The sequence below is a fragment of the Grammomys surdaster genome, unplaced genomic scaffold (assembly GCF_004785775.1).
Source record: "Grammomys surdaster isolate TR1022 unplaced genomic scaffold, NIH_TR_1.0 194, whole genome shotgun sequence".
Lineage (NCBI taxonomy): Eukaryota > Metazoa > Chordata > Mammalia > Rodentia > Muridae > Grammomys > Grammomys surdaster.
This window is the reverse complement of record NW_021604639.1, coordinates 1,820,852-1,841,319: the sequence shown is the minus strand read 5'-3', so window position 1 is coordinate 1,841,319 and position 20,468 is coordinate 1,820,852. Positions and strand designations below refer to the sequence as shown.

Below are 20,468 nucleotides of genomic sequence, written 5' to 3'. Positions count from 1 at the left end.
GGTGTGGAGATGGAAGTTCTTATAGATTAAAGTGAACTCAAGTTTTAGGGATTTGGAAAGAAACTGTGTGGGATTTCATCCTTCTGTTTCTTAGGTGTTTGAGTCACATCTGAGCATGACAGGGAGCAACATCCCCAGACCTTTCTTCCTTACCTGCACAGCCAAGTTACACCTGGACCTTCAGTCTCAACCAGCTTCCCTCTTGGTTTCCCGTTTTGGTGTAAGGGTAGATACATGACGCATATTTTAGGAGGTGCTATACTATTCTTGATCGACACCCTTGGCCCTGGTCACTAGGGGATTCTCAGTTTCATTTCTGGCCTTGTTAAATCTCTTGGTGAGTTACAAATTTGAATCAGAACAAAACCCTAAAACCAGTAACATTCCTTGGCTGGCTTTCCAATATGTCATCTTCTGAGAAACAAAGACCCAGCACCGTCTAGAGCCACCCAGAGCTCCACTGGGCAGCTGGACTTCTCAGGACCCAGAAAATCTTGTTTCCTTAGACAGGTAGACAGAAACTAGGTATCCACATGGTCTAAGGTTGGCAAAGCTTTCAGCCTCGGGTGGGGCATGCAAAATATTGCTGTATTTTGCAGAGACTCTCCAGTGCATTGCCTGGCCCATACTACTTTGTACCTCAGGCTGACTCCTGCTTTATCCTTCCATGTGTAATGTTAGCTACCATTCATAGACAACTTTGTTTTGCAAGTATCCCACCAAAGGCATGTAATTTACAGAGTAGTCATGAAGGACAAAAGAGGCTTCTTTCCAACAGAGAGATAGGGAGAACTATATTGATGACTTTTTTTATTGCTCCTTAAAGAAGATTCTAAAGTCTTTCATTTTCCTTCTTTCTATAGAGGATGAAAGTCCTGGACAGATCTATCACCGAGAGAGAAGAAACGCAATCACTATGCAGCCTCAGAGTGTGCAGGGTCTCAGCAAAATCAGTGAGGAGCCCTCAACATCTAGTGATGAGAGGGCCTCATTGATCAAGAAAGAGATCCATGGATCTCTCCCACATCTGGCAGAGCCCTCTCTCCCTTATCGTGGGACTGTGTTTGCCATGGATCCCCGGAATGGTTACATGGAGCCTCACTACCGTAAGTACTTCCTGCCAATTAGCACTTTTTCTGAGAGACATGGGATGAGAGGGGTGTGTGTGTGTGTGTGTGTGTGCGTGCGCGCTCACGCACACACTTGCACATGAACATCATCTATGAATTTTTCACTTTACATTTATAAAAAGTAAGTTTAATTTTGTGGGTTTTTTCCTACTTTTGATTCTCATCCATTCCTCTTAAAGAGTGACAGTGTCTTGTATTCTAAGCAGCTTTAGGTTTTTCAGGGTATGGGGGTTCAGGGAGATGATTTTTGTTATGAATCCACATATTTACTGGAGCTTGAACCCCATGTGCTTTATCTGTACAAGGATTACTGTTTGAGAAAAATGAGTTGAGGATTGGAAACTATTAAAGGGGGCTGCATTAAAGTCTTTGATATCAGTCTCATTTTTAATAATTTTTTGGTGTAATAGTTTTGAGTATTCTCATGTTTAATGATTTGTTGAAACAAACTAATTTTGAGGATTCATTGCTAAATTTGCTACTATGGAAGTCTTTACTGTGAGCCCAACTCTCCTTATGAGCCTGCCAGAGACACTGGAAGTTGCCTTTTTAGTTCTAATTGAATTAAAGAAATTAAACAGGCCTCTAAGAATGTAAGTATACGGCAGTTCTTTTCAAAGGCAGCCTATAAGGTAAATGCACGAGGGCTGAGTTACCTCAGGGCTGTTTCTGGTTTAAGAATATAATTTGGCTCTGGAGTAATGAAAGTCATGTTGAGGTGGCAAAGCTGGAAGTTCCTGATTACAGATTTATCACCTTGCCAGGATATAGGCTTGCCATTTAACCTTCCTGCCTCCAGTTCCAGATGATCCATTGAGCTCCAGAGAGGGAGACTGGTTTGAGTTTCCCTTTTCCCACATCATTCAGAAATTTTAGTGTTTTAAGGCAAAAGGTCATTAACCAGATGACTGATTAGTGAGGACAGCTGATTAGAGCATGTTATTTTGCTCAAGAAAGTGCCCAGGATAAAAGCTAATTTCATCCCTTCATTAGTTGGCTGGAAGCAAGGGGAAGGCTCACTCATCAGATCAAAGCGTCTTGCAGCAACCTTAAGTCCCAGCAACTGCTTCTCCCACCAGAATATATTGTTGGAAAATATGGGCAATGCAATAATTTTTAAGTAGAAAGGACTTTTTTGTCAGAAGCATGAGTATATGGTTGTTTGGATTTTTTTTGGAGGGGAGGGATGGTCAGCTTTTAAAAAGTTAATGGTTTTCTTAAAAATAAAATGCCCATTGGTCTCATTATTGAAAAGGTGTCTGTTGAAGCAGAAACAAAGAGAGAGGGGTTTGGACAACTATTTTTCCTTCTTCCTTTCCGGCTTACTTCATTTTGTTTTTTCTTGACTTTTAGGGATGAAGATTTAAAATAGTGTTGATAGTATGCTTTTCCTCTGGTCACATTTTGAAGTCTCTAGTTGTGTTTTTATTTGTGATCTCTTTTGAATATCATTCATGCAGAAATAGTAGGGATTCCTGTACAGTCCCCACCTGAATTTCTGTATCCTCATGCTAGGCACACTCACTGTGTTGTTCAAACCTGCTCATGAGCTCCTCGAAGTGTTTTGTATTTTTGTGTGAACACAAGCTTTTCCCATCACAGGGATGTTTTGTTTTTTTCTAAATGCCCACTAATTAGTGAGGTATTTAATTAGTCCAGACAGCTGATGAGCACGTCTTTCTATTGGCCAATGGTAGTGGAACCGTTAACTTTCTGTCCAGTTTGCAGCTTGTTCTTGCTTCCTTTGTTTTAATGCTTTCCCACCCAGGCATCTCTCCATCCTTTGAGGGACTAGCTTTCCCTTCACTGGGACTCCTGTCCTCACCCAGTGGTCTGTGTGACCCATTTTCTGACTCACCAAATTAATGTTAACTAACACTGCCTGGAGATCGTGTATTATGGTTTAGACTCATTCGTTGCTCTTTTAGTTTGACGATATAGTACTTGTACATTTATTATTTTTGTTATTTTCCTATTGGACTATACAAGTGAATGTTGAAGTAAACTTCCAGTCTGTGATCTTGATTTGTGACCCCTTGACAAGTCAATGTTGGACACCCCCAAATGTTTTCTCTAACTTGGGTACATTATGTAGATAGCTATGTGCAGAAAGTCTAGAAAACTGAACAGATTTGGGTTCTGATTGCAGTGCTTCATTTGCTAGCCCTATGACCTTGACCCATTGTGTTGACTCCCAAGAATCATTTGCTTGCTCTCAGCTATGTGTAGTGACGTGACTTTCCGTGCCTAGGGGTTCTTCTGCAGTTGAAGCAATGACATGAAGTCTAAGTGAACCCTGGGGCATGCTTAGTGCCTCAGATGATGAAGCCAGTCTGCTCTTCTTCTGCCTGTGCTTCCCTTTATTTCTTCTCTTCCTCCGCCACCATCATCACATCGCTCCTGAAGCCATGCCATTTCTGAGACAGTGCATTTGTTTGGTTTTTCTGACAGACCCAGACACCTCTGTCTATAGACACAGATTAGAAAATGAGTGAGCTCTAGGCAGGAGCAAAGGAGGAGGGGGGAGCAAGAACCACGCCCGTAACTTCTCTAAAGGCAGGCTTTCCCATGCAACCCTAGTTTATTCTGGCTTTTCTCTGCTTTGTAAGAAAAGACATTGAAAAGTTTTTAGGTTTGCTCTAGAGGTTATAACATTCTACATGTAGCAAGTAAAAATATAGTAAAAATGTACAGTATTATTTGTTGATACAAAATAATTAAAAAGATTCTAAACCAAGCTTATATCAGATAGGGTATGACTTTATTTTTCTAGAACCCTGTTTGGTTATTTAATCTCCTAGTTATACCAAGCGGGTTTTTGTTTAACATGTTTATGATCAAATCTGCATACCTCACATGGACTTAATTATCCAGGCAGTGCTAATGACTAATGTGAGCTAAAGGTAATAAATGTCCTAAGAATTTAAAAAATGTATTTGAAAGAGGCATAAAATTTTATCCCATTTCTGTTTCTTGTGGATAAAGCTGTCTCCCGAAGTGCTGGCCAAGCTTGAGTGTATGGCAGACCTTTATAACTCGATGTTCAGTAACCTCTCTGTAGGGTATTCAGGCTTCTTTCCTGTGTTTGCCAGCTCTTTGAGACAGTTGGATAGAAAACTCTCCATGAATCCAATGTGGCTGGCTATGAACAGTCAGTAATTCCTTCGATTCTCTGTGGTTGGAAAATGTAGAATTTTCAAAATGCCTAATTTGTGCTTCTATATATACTAATTTTGTATTTCTAAAGTGTGGGTAGGTTTCCTGTAAGACCAGAAAAGGGAAGGGAAAAAAAAACCTCAAAAACATCTTTTTCCCTTCTGAAGGACATATGTAAAATTTTTATTGCATAAGATTTTATTATAATGGGTATGCAGTACTGCATCTTCACAAACTGTAGTTAGACAGAATTCAAAGTATTTTAGGGTTTGTGGGTTTGACTTTAAAAATATGAAAAGAAAAGAAAGAAAGCCCAGGGATAGCGGGCACTTCAAACATTCTCAACATGTGTTTGGAATGAAATCCACACGGTGGGGTGGGGTGTTCTCTCATGAAGGGTAGCTGTACATGGGCTGTATATCAGGGCAAGAGAATAAGTACGCAAGTTGCATGGCTCAGACATGATGTGGTGCTGACAGCCTCTTGGCCACAGCATTACTCACATGTTATAATTTGGGATACCTTGGGGGGGGCTACATTTAGGGATCCTATCTTCTTATACTAGAGTCAGGCTTAGAGACTCCATCTCTTGCCCAAAGATTCCTGAGCAAAGATTCTCTCCTCCTGCTCCATCTGTAGCCAGATATTTCAAACCCCTCTCACCCGCTGCTTTCATTCGGTGCTGTACATTTATTGTTTTATAAACCTGGAAAGGCAGGTGACATAATAGTTCAAGCATTCCTTCTACCCTGACTGACACTTAACTTTTATTCTCGGCCCTTTTACAGAAAACATATGTTTCACTGTCTTCCCTCTCACTTCGAAGGCTGTAGTTTTGTAACCGTCCCTGTAGGGTTCTGTGAGTGAAGTTGGTTGGAGTCACTGAGCATGTCATAGCAGAAAAATTTCTTCTCTTTCAGAAGTTCAAGTCTCCTTCATAGTTTTATAGTTGTGCACTGACTGCTTTTTTTTCTGCACCTCCCCCACTCCCAAGTAGTAATTCTTCATGGAAAATATGATGCATTCTTGCATGCAAATGCTTTGATTGAAAACAGACCACTGGTATTCTCCCTTATGTTATCCAGCTCGGATGACAGAACTATTAGTTGCTAATTAGCAAAACCTGAGGAATTAGCTTAAAGAAAAGAAATGGAATTTTTAATTGGCTTGCATTTATTTTCTGTAGAAAGCTATTGTGCTGAGCCCACTTGTAGTCTTGTGTGTTTAAAAAAAGAATTAAAAGAGCACATGCAAAGTGTTGTTGTTGTTTTTTCCCCCTTACCTGTCCATCTTTGTGTTAGCTGACTTTCCACAGCCTTGGAAATACATCTTGTGACTGAGGGGGAGAGGATCCGAATTTTACATATTTAATAGGTGCACCTGCTCACATTCCTTCTACTTTGCAGTTGTCATCTTGAGACTGTAGAGATAAAAATGCCTACAAGGCACGAGTGAACAGTTTGGTGTTGACCGAACTGCAAAGGTAGTGACAGTTCCCTGAGCACATAGTTTAAACTTCATCTGGATTGTCTTTTCCTCTTTGGAGAACTGCTGATGAGCCAAGCAGGATGTTTTCTTTCCCTACTGAATGTTAGATTATTTAAGTAGAGGGACTGATGCTGGGTTGTTCTAGGGGGGATGTGGGGGGGGGTGGTCTATGCTGACTATCTTGCTTCCTAGCTGTGTGGGGAGGGATGGGAGTGATGCTGGCAGAAAGAGTCTCCAAACCTTGCATATCTGTTATTTCTGAGTTCACTGCTTTTCTTGTCTTTTTTCAAAAGTTCAACTTAACATTGGTGCTTGGTTGCAGGGACCCAAGATAGAAACAAAGAGCCATTGCTATAGAGTCTTACAGCTACATTCATAGCTACCTTACAAGGTGACTAAAACATTATGTAAGTTGGGATAAGTCTAGCATTCTGGCTTTGCACATTTCCTAAGGAAGGTTGAGAGATGGTGAATGAGAGGAGGACCAAGTAACTAAGAAAATAACTGTAGCATTTGGAAAAAAGGCTGATTGGCTCTAGCTGTAGAATCTGAGAAGACACTTACTAGAAAGCTGCATGGATGAGAAAAAGAAAGAAAAGGAAACCATGTTTTCTTGAAAATCACTTAGCCTGTGTCAAGATGGCCAAACCCTCCCATACCTCCAGGTAACATCCCTTCATATCAACAAGAATTGGCTCCCTTTGGACCGTGGCTCTGATGCTCAATACCTTCTGGTTCTACTCATGTGGTTTATTCACCTAGACCAGTTAGATATAATTCCATCAAGTACCGTGTGCCAAGATGCTTTCCTAGCCTGGACACTGAAGAGCCATGAGAGTCTTATGTTTAAACACATTGTTATTGCTATCCCTTTGGTTATCATTGTACTGAAGCCACCTCTCTTTTGGAATAATCTGATCAGGCTGTATTTGGCTTTTATATTCACCAGGTTTCCCTGGGAAGTTTGGGGAGAAGACCTCTATTCTACCATAGCAGAGAGTATGGTTAGGAACTGTTAAATTGACCTTGGCTGTGTTAGAGATCAAAGGCCTACAGTCTACCCAACAGAGGTTACTGTGTGGAAATTAGGAGAGATGTAGTTACTTCTATTGTTATCTTAGGGTTAGTCATTATGTACCATACAGCTCCCTCTAAGAGCTATAAACTTGCTGGGATTCCCATGAAAGATGAATTGTAGTCCTTTGGAATAAGTTGACAGGTTAGACACAGACGGAATATGAAAGCTTTTTTAATACTGTGCAACTAGCACAGGAGAGCCGCCTGTCTTAGTTGACGTGACACTCATGCAAGATGGGACTGCTGGGTATTTTTTTCTGAAGCTGAGGGAAGCGTAGTGCTGCTTGCCCTTTTCTTCAATAACCACAGTAGTTCACGATTTTGGTAATAATGTCCCTAGTGATCCTTGTCCAGTATGTGTGAAGCCCATGCTAATGAGACCTCCCATCACAGCTCAGCTCAAGAGGAAGAATACCATTTTTCTAAAATTGTCACATGATTTTTACACCCTTCTTAATTTGGCACCAACCCAAATGGCACTGTCCTAGGGTCCTTTCCCTCCAGTCCTTGTGTTTGCTCCCTTCTTTCTGACCTTCGAGTGAAGCATGAAAACTGCTGTGACTCCTGCCCTTTTCCAGCTTCTAACAGCTTCCTTTGCTGCTTCTAATGGAGGCAACATTATCCTTGGCCCTCCTCCTTTTTCTTGTATAATTAAAGAATGTTACCTTTGATGTCTCTTGAAAGCCGTGTCTCCCATCCTGCTTTGGCTTTCTTGATCTTGCATCTATAAATCTGTGCTGTGTCCTCACACTTCTCCATGAAAGGGCTCCATTTTCTCTCTTCTGCCTTTTCCTAGTTTGGACTAATACAGAGTAACCAGTTTGGTTTTTTTTGGAGCCCTGGTGCCCTGGTATCAATCCTCAGCCCAGAAGTCTTTCTGAAGGAGGTAAAAGTCATGTAATACGAAGGCAAAATTAGGGAGCAAAGACAAACCTAGGTCAAGGGAAATTCTCATTGGCCAGGAGGCCACAGAATGCCTGAGTTCCAGGGGGAAATCTTTGTGGGCAGAGGGTGGATTCCCCATGGGAGAGACAAGGATAGAGAATGTTGATACACCAGTGTCTTGAGGAGCTGTGTGCTCAGCATCAAATCCAGGATGATCCCAAAGACTTGGTGCACGGCTTTTGTGAATTAACAAAGCTCTGGGTAACTCTGATATTGCAAACGGGGAGTTTCTCTGCCTCAGAGACTTGCATTTGCCCACTTTGAGGATTTGCCTAGTCCCCCAATCACAGTTTAACTTCTAGGACTTGCCTGGCTGGCTGCTCTCCCCCACTTTTGACAGCATTTTATATTTTCATATGAAAACAACATAATGACATTTTCCCTTATTCTCCAACTGTTGCTCTTGTATGTACTAGGTGACCCCCCAAATCACTGTATCTTGAACCCAAATTACAAGTTCCAAAGATGGGAAATCATGTGCCTGCTTTTCTAAAGAACTAAATATTCGTTCTGCGTAAAGACAGTTTTTTTACTTTCAAAATCTCATTTTCACAATGAGAATACTCAACCCATTGGGTTGGTTTTATTGGGAAGCTTCTGAATCAGCATAGGACAGTCAAGCCAGAAAAGCTGTAGGGAGGACTTTTGTCCAGCTGGAGATGGCGCCAGCACTAACAGGGAGATGAAGCTGGGGATCCTGTAGCCAAAATGCCAGAGAAAAGGAGAACAAAGCCTCACATTAGTGGAATGAGCTTTCAATCCTCCTCACCAAAAATAATCTGATGGGAGATGCTGGAACCCTGGAGGAGGAGACACTGGCCTCCCTGTGGGGGTCTTGGTTCTAATCAGCAGACATTGTACTGGTCAGTGGGAGCCCACTCTAGGGAGGCCTTGTCCACTGGGGGGACCCAAATCTACATGCTGATTGTACTCAGACTAGAGGGTGGAATTGAAGGAGGAGCCTGTTTCCTAGGAAATATAAAGAGAAGCAGAGAAGTGTACATAGGGGTGCTGAGAAACAAACAGCCCCTCTTCTTTTGACTTGCCTTCTTGGGCTAATTCTACTCTCAAATTGGGCAGGATTTCAAGCTCCTCTCCTTGTTTCTCTTTCTCCCCTTTGTAAGGAATGCTCTCCCCCATCCCCCACCCCACTCCCATCCTCCAGTTCTCAGAGCCTAGAAGGGAATTGCATAATATGGTGGTTTTCCTGTGGCCTTATTTCCTACCAGAAGGACTGTGATCCCTTCTAGCTCTGATTCTCTTTTTTCCCTCCCCACTACTAAAATTCCCTCAGCCACAAAGACTTCTTTCCAGGCCCCCGTGTTTCTGAACTCCCTTTGGTCTCTAGGCCTTTGCAAATTCTGCTTTCTCTCCAGGCTGCTCTTCTAACATCTTTGCCATGAGACTGTTGTAATCTTACTTCCTCCAGGAGACCTTCTGGACTATGTGGATTGACCATTTCAACCCTGTATACAGCTTATTTCTCTAATATGCACCCCCTACCCCAACACACAAAAGACATCTAGGGGATAAATTTTTATATTGACCCCCTTTGTCACTGATATTTTGAAAGTATTATATATCTATTACATTGCTGTAAATTGATGACCTAGAGACATAGTGAGCAGATGGAAGCACCTTTCGAGGATAACTTTCTAGGACCCAGTCCCCCTTGTTGACTACACTGATATGGCCTGTGCAAGCACACAGAACCTGGTATTATTCTTTTCAAAAACTAATTTTTTTTGAGAGTCTGCTGTGACTGAGACACTGTCCTGGATAGCCAGAGTTTGCCAAATCATGTCCTTGCGCTCAAAGCTGCTGAGAGGAAACACATACCAAATACCTAGCCAGAGACCTCAAGAAGGAACAACAGATGATCCCCTGTGGATGGTGCAACTGGAGATGTGCTGTTGCAGTTGCTGCTGTTGCTGCTGTTGCTGCTGATACTCCTGTTGCTGCTGTTGTTTTTGTTGTTGCTGTTGCTATTATTGTTTATGTTGTTGTTGTTGCTGCTGCTGCTGCTGTTGTTGTTGCTGTTATTGTTGCTGCTGCTGCGAGTATGTGTCTGTGTGCTGGGGGGTGGGGGTCACCTTTCTTAGGAACCAGAAGCCAAAAAGTTAGACTGGTAGGCTGAGAATGGGAAAATGTGGTCCTGGCCGTGGAGTGGGGTGGATTGGGGAGACAAGTGGGAGGTTCAGTTGATTTGAGTTTTCTTTTAGATCTGTCACTCTGCCGGGGGTGGGGGGTGGAATGTAGAAGAGTGCATGCATAGACAGGCTGATGTAGCCACCCATCTAGGAGGCTCCCTCCTCAGACACTGTGGCCCAGATGTGGAGCTCCTTCCCTGAAAAACATTTTATAATATAGCCTCTACCCTTGAACTTCTAGATTTACGTAATTTCATGAGATGTTGTCAAGACTTCTCCTTTGATAGATGAAGTGAGTTTAAAAAGTTGCCTGTTTTATAGATTGAAAAAAGGCTAAACTGAGATTTGAACCCAGTTTTACTTATAATCTGAGGTTCTTCACTTATGGTCAATAACTGACAGTTTCTAAGGACAATCCAAACCTATGCAAGGGCCAGGTCTGATGGGCAGTGTGTCAGACTGACTAAGGGGAGACTCAGAAGCTTTATCTTTCTTCAGGCCCTAGTATAGAGACAGTGGCTATATTGTAGATTTGAGGTACAGGTATTTTGGGGGTGTTGTTTGGGTGCAACACTAGGATGGGGAAGTTAGTGGCTCTTTTTGTTATTTGGCCCCATCCTCATGTTTGGGTGACTGGCTCTGGTCATTCCCCACCCCCCCCCCCCCACCACACAAATATTTTAATTTATGTTTTTATGTGTGTGTGTGTGTTCACACATGCAAATGTGGTAGCTGTGGAATCCAGAGAAGTAATCAGATTTCCTGGACTGCAGTTACAGGGCATGGCATGGAGCACCAAACTCAAGTCCTCTGCAGGAGGAATATGGGTTCTTTGCAGCTGACTCATCTCTTCATCTCTAATTTTGGTCATTTTTACCTTTGTGTTCAAGTGAGTCTGATGTGGGTGATCATGAGGAATTTCTAGTTAATTAATGCTTTCTCAAAGAAAGTGAAGTTACATATAACTTAATTATAGGAAGGCTGTGGGTTCTCTCTGTGCTCCATTTAGGGGAAACAGTAGCAATCACAGCAGGCGCCTGTGTGGAATACTTACTTGGCCAGTTGCTGTTCTGAGGACCTTACTACACAGCTTGTTTGTTTGTTTGTTTGTTTGTATAGAAACACATCTTACCTTGAAGACAATGAGAGTCAGCTAGATCATGTACACACTTGAAGCTGAGCTCCAGGCCTGGGGTGTAAGGTGAAGGAGGGAGGTCCTGGGTGCATGGCTTTTCTACTTGGTTCCTCCAATTGTGGTCTTTTACTCTGATTTCTCTTGATGGTACAGTAGTAGCACTTGGAACACAGGACCTCTCTTTGGACCAAAGATCTCTTATTATTTGAACTCCAGTTCTAAAGAGTAGTAACTATGTACTAGGAACATTGCTATATCAAAAAATGGCACAATAACTGGCACTCTTCATATCATTTCTGTACAAAGAGCCACCAGTAACACAAAGGTCACTGAGTGATGCTCAATCTGTCCTTTTCAGTGGCTTTTCATAGGGCAGCAACCTCTCCCTGCATCTGCATGGGAGGAAGTGTAAGGGACAGTGTACCAATTTTAGCTAAAACTTGGGGGTTTTATTTGGAGGGGTGCAGAGTGGGAGCCACCTAAATGTCCAGTGGTCTCAGTAATATGGACAGGACATTTCATTGTTTCTTGACTTTGGCATCTCAGATAAATGATTAAGAGACCAGAGGGATGGTTAATAAGAAAAGATGTAAAAGACAGTGTGGATGACAAAGCTTGTATAGGCTGAAGGCGAAATGGCAACTCCCAACCAGTCATTGGAAAAAGACACCGGGTGGAAAAATCTGTGGCGCCAACTGAGGAAGCCTCTGGCATCTTCTGCTTGCTCAGGGACCTGCAGCTAGGGATGATGTTTGCATTAAAGGCATCCGTGAGCCGTTAGTCCCCATCTGTCTAAAGTTGCATTCCAGGAGACTTACTGAGCTAGATCTGGGTCGGTGTAATCCAGATACATGTCATAACAATGCTCCTTCTGTGTCTGGAAAGTAAGAAAAGTGAACGTCGAGACTTTTCAGAGTGACTGTGATCCCCGGAGAAACCTTTAACTAAAGAAGTCTAAAAATTATGGAACAATGATTACAAAGCTTTTAGAGAAGGCAGAGGGGTGCCTTCGGTATTTTTCTGCCTCCCTCCCCCCATTATTTGATCTCTACATACAGTAAAATAAAAGTATGGCCCCAGCTCTTGGTTTCATATTTGAGGGAGAAAAAGTATGAAACAACACACGAAAACAATGAAGTCACATATCGACAGGTTTGAACTGGTGAGATGAAAGGCTCAGGTCTGATGAGGGTGATTTCTGATTCCAAGGGGGATTTTTACAACAGTGCTTTGGCTCCATGGCAAAATTAAATCCAGTATGAAATTTCTCCTAATTAACATTTCCCTACTTCCCTCCAAATATCAAATTTATGGACTCTAAGAAATTCACGTAGCACACATGCCAGGGCCCGCTTTCTTTCTGCTTGATCTGTTCCAGCTGTTATTAGCTTTCGTGTCTGACTATCATTAATTTATGAGGAGTTCTGAATGCAATCTGAAACGTTCCCCTGAATTTTCGACATTTGAGGGCAGACTTTGCGTGAGTTCATCTTGATCCTTGCTAGTGTTTCAGTGTACTGGTTCCTTGCTCCATAGTAACCCTTCAGGACCTTCCTATGGTGGCATGAACAGCGTGTAGCTATTCTTTATGACTGTTAATACCTTCTGTCCCTTACCTGATTAGTCAAACCTCTACATCCTTTGGGTGCCTGGTTGGCACATAGTACATCCCCCTAAAATCTAATAAGGACAGAAGTGATTAGTTTTCATTTTCTTTTTTTAATTTTTTTCTCTTCCTACCTTCTGATTACTCATAGTGTAATTTTATTTCTTGTTTTTTCCCATCAAAGCTGTTACGAATGTATTTTTTTTCTATACCTATGGATGTCTTATAGTGGTAACAGATTATTAGGCGCATGGCATTCAGGTTTAGGTCACTAATGCTAGGCTTTTGTAGGCTTGGCTACTTGAAATTACTGTTTCATGTGGGTAGCACTGTGTTCTTATTAAGCCTAGAGACATAGTGGTCAGACTAATGAGTTTGGGGTTGTCCAGCTAAGATGGAGTCAAGAGGTCCCTCTTCATGTTGCCTACCCTTTCTCTGCTGACTGTTTTTATTTATTTATTTATTTATTTATTTATTTATTTAGTCAACTTGACATTGCGTCATCTGAGAAGGGGGGGAACCTCAGGTAAGAAAATCACTACCTAAGCTCCATAAGATCAAGCTATAGGCAAGCCTGTAAGGCATTTTTCTTGTTAGTGATTCACGTGGGAAGGCCCAGCTCATTGGGCACTGTACAGTCCTTGGATTGATGGTCTTGGGTGCCATAAGAAAGCAGGCTGAGCAAGCCTGGAGGAGCAAGTAAGCCACTTTCTTCCATAGCCTCTGCATCTGTTTCTGCCTCCTGGTTCCTGCCTTGAGTTGCTGATCTGCTTTCCCTCAGTGATAGACTGTTAAATGAAAATATAAGATGAAGTAAATCATTTCTTCCCAAAGTTAGGCTTTTTTTTTTTGTCATGGTGTTTCATTAGAGCAGTGGAAACTTAACTAAGACACATTTCCAGAGAAAAAGTCTTTAGGAACCTCACATTTCCTTTTTGGAATTCTTCTCTAATAGAATATTCTATGTTTATTGTTTCTTTCTGATGCTTTTCTTTTGGTAACAGTGTAGCCTTGCTTTTTTGAAGCCAGGCTTTTGCTATTAATCTGCAGGTTTTCTTGAGAGCCCATTGTGTATTGAACCACTAAGCCTGTGTGACTCTAAGTCAGTGGTTCTTAACCTTCAGAATGCTCCCACCCTTAAATACAGTTCCTCATTTTTTGGTGACCCCAACTATAAAGTTATTTTTATTTTCATAGTTATAGCTTTGCTACTATGAATTGCAATGTAAATACCTCATATGCAAGATGGTCTTAGGAAACCCCCATGAAAGGGTCATTCTACCCCAAAAGGTTGTCATGATCCATAGGTTGAGAACCGCTGCTCTAAGGCGTACACTCTTTTGCTGTTTTGTGTTTAGCCTTAAGATTCTAGTTCCAGCCTCCATCACTTAGAGCTGAGTGATAAAGTGGTGACTGGCCCTTGTTCTCAGTTGTCCTGCAGAGTGAAAATGTGGTGTCGGTACAAGCCAGCTTCACTGTTCCTGACCCTAGAGTGGAGGTGACTTGGTGTGCTTATGTGTGAGGCCACATCCAGATTGAGAAGTACCGTGCTTGGATTGTTCCACTGAGTTTTGAGGTTAATGAACTTGGCAGTAGAGCTGACGGCCGTCTTCTGGGTACGCCATGTCCTTTCTTGTGAGAGAACTGTATTGGAAACCAAGGGAGTATCTTTACTTATCCTGGAGTTCTGGCTTTGTTTGGATGCCAGCCTCTTTTTGCCAAAGAGCCCAGCAGAGAAGCAGAAACAGCCCAGATACTTAGAGCATTTTTTTTCTTTCCCTTGAAACAAATCAAGTGTGATTTTGTGTCTTATTTATGTTTTTAAGTGAAGTTTTAATTACATTTATTTATTTGTGTGTTAGAGGGCACACTGGAGTCAACTCTGTCCTTCCTCCACGTGTTTCCTTGGGTTGGGCTCAGGACTTTAGACTTGGCAGTAGGTATCTTTATCCACCATTCCATCTTACTGGCTCTACTGCTTGTGTTTTAAAAGGCTGATATTTTAAACCTTTCTACAAAAGGATATTTCTTTTTAGGACTCAGGACTCAAGGTAACCTTCCGTGTTTTGAACTACAGGGGAGGTTTTTACACTGGGGGAAGATGGCGTCTGTAATGCTGGAGCTGGCGAGGTAAGACAGCTTCATCAGGGTAGGGTGCAAGGATGGCTTTCGTTTGGGCCTCACCTCATGTTAAAACATCTCTTAGGATCTCCTTCCTATCTTGACTTACTTCTCTGGAGCCTACCTGTCCCTACTGTGCCACCTCTGTTCACTGATGTAGGAACAGATAGCTTTCTTGATGTTCCAAGAGTGAAAAGAAACTTGGAGGCTGTGGCTTTTAATCCACTTAATGAACTGTAATGTATTTTTGACCCCAAGTAATATTCCAGAATCGGAGGTCTGTGTCAGATGAAAGAGAAGGCTTCCCTCTGAAACAGATTTGAAGAAGCAACTAAGCTCTCTCTCTCTCTCTCTCTCTCTCTCTCTCTCTCTCTCTCTCTCTCCCTCCCTCCCTCCCTCTCTCTCTCCTCTCTGTCTTTGTGTAAATATCATTCTTGTAGAAAGATCTCAATAGAGAAAAAACTAAACTTTTTTTTATAGTTTGATACTTTACTGTATTTCCATTTAACTAGAGGCTAGAGAGATGGCTCAGTGGTTAAGAGCACTGGTTGCTCTTTAGAGTACTCAGGTTGGATTTCCAGCACCCATGTGGTACCATACAAACCTCTGTAACTCCAGTCCCAGGAATTCAGTGCCCTCTTCTGAACTCTAGGCACTACATACATGTGGTGCACAGACATGCAGGTAGTTGTACACATAAAGTAAAACTAAGTAAAATCTCAAAAACAATTAACTTATAATTTGCAGATGGCCAGTGCTCATTTCAGTAAACTGTAAGTAGTTATAGACCTGAGCTGGGTAGCTGTAGTGACCCGTCCCACAACCTCTTACCTTAGCCCTGGAGATAATATCATTCCTGTTTTGTTCTTTAGGTAGACAACCACAGTAGCTCTTTACAGTTATTTCCTGACCTGTCAACTTCGAGCATTCCTTAGAGTTTACCACTCTATAATATGAAAGTTCACCTTTAATTTTTTTATCACCATCTTCCTCTCTTTTCAGCACTGAAGTTGTCCATTGACAAGTTAAAATCGTGATCACGTGCATGTGAGTGTGTGGTACACGTGGTGTATGCATGTCACAGTGTGTGTGGGTCAGAAGAGCACACGAACAGTGGAGCTGATCTTCCCTTCCTGGGTTGAGCTTGGTTGCCAGGTTTGCTGCACACGAGCCTTTATCTCTCATCTCGCCACCCTTGTTTACTGACAGCTTGTATGACTTCATATCTTTAACTATAGCTTCTCCAAATTGTCATATCATTTTTTTTTAAAAAAATTTCTAGTTCAGAATGTTAGGTCTCTCCCCTGTTCTGTTTCTTCTGTAAACAGTGGCAAGGGTGTTAGTGCCTTGGTGATGCCTTACAGTCATGACTAGGTCGGCTCATGTGTTTGGCAATTGACTTTAAACATTGAAAACCAAAAAAGCAACAACAACATTCTGTGTATAGAAATTGCTCTTTTTGCTGGATCAGTAAACTCCTGGTTGTATTTACCTTCTGAGGACCTAGTGTTCTGAAACCATAAGTTGTCCAACAGTGATCAAAACAAACAAACAAACAAACAAACAAACAAACAAAAACACATGCACATTTGTGTCAAGGTATAAAAAGACTTTGTGTTTTCTAACTTTTCAAACATGTTGTTATACCCATCAGCCTCCCTTTTGGCTGTTTCTGTAAGCTTTCCTCTGTTATTTGTGTTTGTGCTATTTTTATACCCAGTAAGTGAGCATACCTGCTCTTGCTGAGCAATCAGTACCATCTGTCTCAGACATCCCTCTGGGAAATTCTTCGTGTGCAACTACTGTTTATTGGATTTTAGGACTCTCAGATTTAGTTTTTTCTTTTATTACAAAATACTGAGTGATTTCCTCAAAACATAAGATGTGCAGGTCTATCTACTTTGGCCAGTCTCCTTCTGGATGGTTTATAGAATCCCAACTTTAGAAGTCTTTCCCAGAGAGATTATCAGTTGTTGCTGTATTTCCGTTACGGGTGGTATGTATGTATGTATATATGTATGTATGTATGTATGTATGTATGCATGTATGTATGCATGTATATATATATATTTGTGAATTGTATTCCTTTGCCTTTGTGCAAATACTGGGATCTCTTTACAAAGTGATTTTAGAGGATGCTCGTGGACTTATTTTTATTTAGTTTATCTTTTTTGTTTTATTTATTTTTATTTTATCTATGTGAGTACACTGCTGCTCTCTTTAATTACAACAGAAGAGGGCATTGGATCCCATTACAGATGGTTGTGAGCCACCATGTGGTTGCGGGGAATTGAACTCAGGACCTTTGGAAGAGCAGTTAGTGCTCTTAACTGCTGAGTCATCTCTCCAGCCCCAGTTAGTTTAAATTTTATGTTGTCTTATTCACTAGTCTCATCACTTGATGGATTATTTCAGTAGGATGATGTAGTCTTTTATCCCTCTTCATGATATTTTCACTTTGTATTGTCTGTTCTTTCTTTTTAGGGTTCTTAGTTGAATGCTGGAGAGGCTTACTTCTCTGTGCCTCTTACTTTTCAATAACATTTTCCTTTCTATTGCTTTTCCTTCTGTGTTCTGAAAAATTTACTTGACTTCCAGTGTTCTTAATAATATTTTTGCAGCCATATTTCTAATTTTAAGAGTCATTTTAATTTTGTAGTCATAGTTTTAATTTTAAAGAACATTAATAGGCCCTTTTAGTGTGCTTTTTTTTTTTCTTTCTAGATACCAGTTACATAGTCCTTTGTCAAAATTCTAAATGTTTCCATAAGGGGGACATTTTTTTCAGTCATTCTGTTATTTCTGCCCTTCTGTTTGTACAGCTAGCTCTGGACCTTGTTCATTATGTACATAGAGATCACGCATGGGAATGCTTACCCTATTGCCTTCTACTCTGACAACATGGAGGCTTGTCTTTCTTAGAGCAAGCTTTCTGACTACTCGTGTATACTGGCAGGGTTTTCTCTAGGAATACAAGGTAGGATCTTGTATGTGCTAGACCATGAGATAGTTGACTCTGAAGGGGCAGCAAGAGTTCATATGGCCTGGGCATCAACTGAATCTCACTCTAACATGTTGGGACCCATGCTAGCAGTTCAAGGTGGCATGGCTCTCAGGGTGAGCATGTTTCAGTTATAGAACCTGGGGAAAGAGGTACTGAAATCTGTATAAAACCTTGCATTCTCAGAACAGTTCTTCATGTATTTTAAAGAAGAGGCATGTAAATATTATTCAGGAGAATTCTAGTTATTTTGTTGCTGTGCTATATTTCAGGAAGACAGGGCACATGACGGATGTGGGTATCATTGGAACGTCTGCTTATGCCAGGGTTTTTTACTTGGACTGCTGCCCTTTTTGCCCCATAAAGAATCTTCTAGGAAAATGCTTCTCTGCAAACATTCTTTATGTATGGTTTTAGCCTTATCTACTTTGAATCTTGAGCCATAAATTCATCTTGATTTTATTTCATTGAATGTGCTATAAGCATAGGCTTAAGTTCAAATTCTGATTTTGCACCACAGTGGTCATGGCTATTTTATTGCAGGCCTTTCTAAACCTATACACAAGCATCTTACAGTCTTTTTCTATGATTATTGAATTGCACATAGTCCTTAGAAGTATCTGTAGTAAACTGAGTACCCATTTTCTCATTACTACAATTCCTACCTCCATTCTTTATATTCTAGCGTGTTTTTCAGAGGGATATGAATTGTGTTTGTCTAGCCAGCCTCTTAGGCTAAAAATGGTGGAAAAATGCACAGCACTTCTCTTGTGCTGTGAAAGTTTAGTCAAGTAACTTTAGAATCCAGGTTCAACTCGACTACCTTCTGGCAGAGTGACCTTACCCAAGCCCTTAACCTTGGTTTCTGGTTTGTGTTGCTGTGATAAAGTAATTGATGTCTGGTATTTTACAAAGAGGTTCATTTAGTCCTCAACTGTGGATGTCTAAGCACAAGGTGTTGGTATGTGGGCATTCCAGTATGTTGGAAACACAGCAAGGAGACTGACTACATGCAGTAAGGCCTGAGCATGTGCTGTGGCCTTGCTTTTTAGCAGTTCATTTTCCCCCCAGTATTTTATAAAGATCCATTCATTGTATAAAAGGGTAACTTTTGTGATAACATTTGCATTTTGAGTATATTGTGCACTTTAATGTACTCATGCCCAGTACCTTCTCCCAAGTCCCCTTATTTTCCACTAATTTTTTCTCTTCCCACATAGCTCCCCTCTACTTTTCTTTCACACATCTGTATCATATATTGTGTTACATGCAATGTATGTTCCTATGAGAAAAGGTGTAATATTTGTTCTATCTGACTTATTTTACTTAATACATCGGTCTTCAATACCATCTATTTTCTTATAGATGAAATAATTTCATTGTTCTTTATATGACTAAAACTCCATTGTGTACTTATGCCATATTTTCTTTATGTTTTTGGCTGTTGATGGGAATCTAGGTTAATTCCATACCTTGGCTATTTGAATAGGCCACAATAAAAATGTAATTGCACTTGCTTCTGTTGCAATATGACTTAGACTCTTGGGTACATTCCTAAGAGCGGGACAACTGGCATTTGTACTTTTAGGTTTTCAAGGCTTCTCCATGCTGATGTGCCTGGATTAGTTTTTCTTTCAGAAGCAGTTACAAGGATTCCCTTCTCGTCCCTCACTTCACCAGCATGAGTTGTTCCTTGTTTTCTTAGTGTTACCCATGCTGGTTGAGTTGAGATGGAAATTCAATGTGGGTTTTTTTTTACAGATATATTTTGTATAATTATGTACATTATGCCTGTCTCTGTGTGTGCATGAGAGAAGGTTCCCATGGAGTCCAGAAGAGGGGATCAGATCCCTTGGGGCAGGTGTTCCAGGTGGGTGATGGGAACAGAACTGTGGTCCTCTGCGAGAGCAGAGCTGTAAGTGTTAACTGAGCCGTTCCAGTCTCTCAGTGGTGTCTCAGCGTAGTCTTCTTTGCATTTCCCAGATGGCTGAGGATATTGAACATCCGTTCACATATCCATTGCCCATTTGAACTACCTCGTCTTTTGAGAACACTCTGTTCTTTTTATCACTCCATTTATTGATTGGGGGGTAATTGGTTGGGTTTGTCAAACTTTTTGGATATCATTTTCCTGTCAAAAATAAGGTTGGCAAAGATTTTTCTGTAACCCACTTGTAGACCAGTGATTCTCAATCTTCCTAATGCTGAGACCTTTTAGTAGTCACTCATATTTGGTGTCTTCTAACCATAAAATTTTTTTTGTTGCTACTTCATAGCTATAATTTTGCTACTGTCATAAATCATAATGTAAATATCTGATATTTCTGATGTCCTTAGGTGATCCCCTGTGAAATGGTTTTTATTTTTTTAACCTCAAAAAGGGGTTGTGGCCCACAGATTAAGAATTACTGCTGTAGACTTTCTTTACTTAGTTAATTGTTTGCTTTGCTGGGTCTTTAAATGCAATACTCATTTGTCAGTTTTATTTCCTGAACTGATGGTATTAAAAAAAAAACCACCTCTACAAGTATTTTCCTTATGTTTTCCTCTAATAGTGTCAAAGTTTCAGACCTTACATTAAAGTCTTTGATTGATTTTTAATTGATTTTCTGAGAGAGAGAGAGAGAGAGAGAGAGAGAGAGAGAGAGAGAGAGAGAGA

The 20,468-nt window shown here is 41.0% G+C and overlaps 1 protein-coding gene across 1 annotated transcript in view; it reads left to right on the top strand.

Moving 5' to 3' along the window:
• The window catches only part of Gli3 (GLI family zinc finger 3), a 269,599-nt gene that overhangs the window by 80,014 nt on the left and 169,117 nt on the right, over positions 1–20,468 (top strand). Inside the window, exon 3 of the mRNA XM_028769905.1 lies at positions 864–1,106. Within this exon, the coding sequence (XP_028625738.1) occupies positions 864–1,106 (243 nt within the window). The remainder of the gene's footprint in view (positions 1–863; positions 1,107–20,468) is intronic.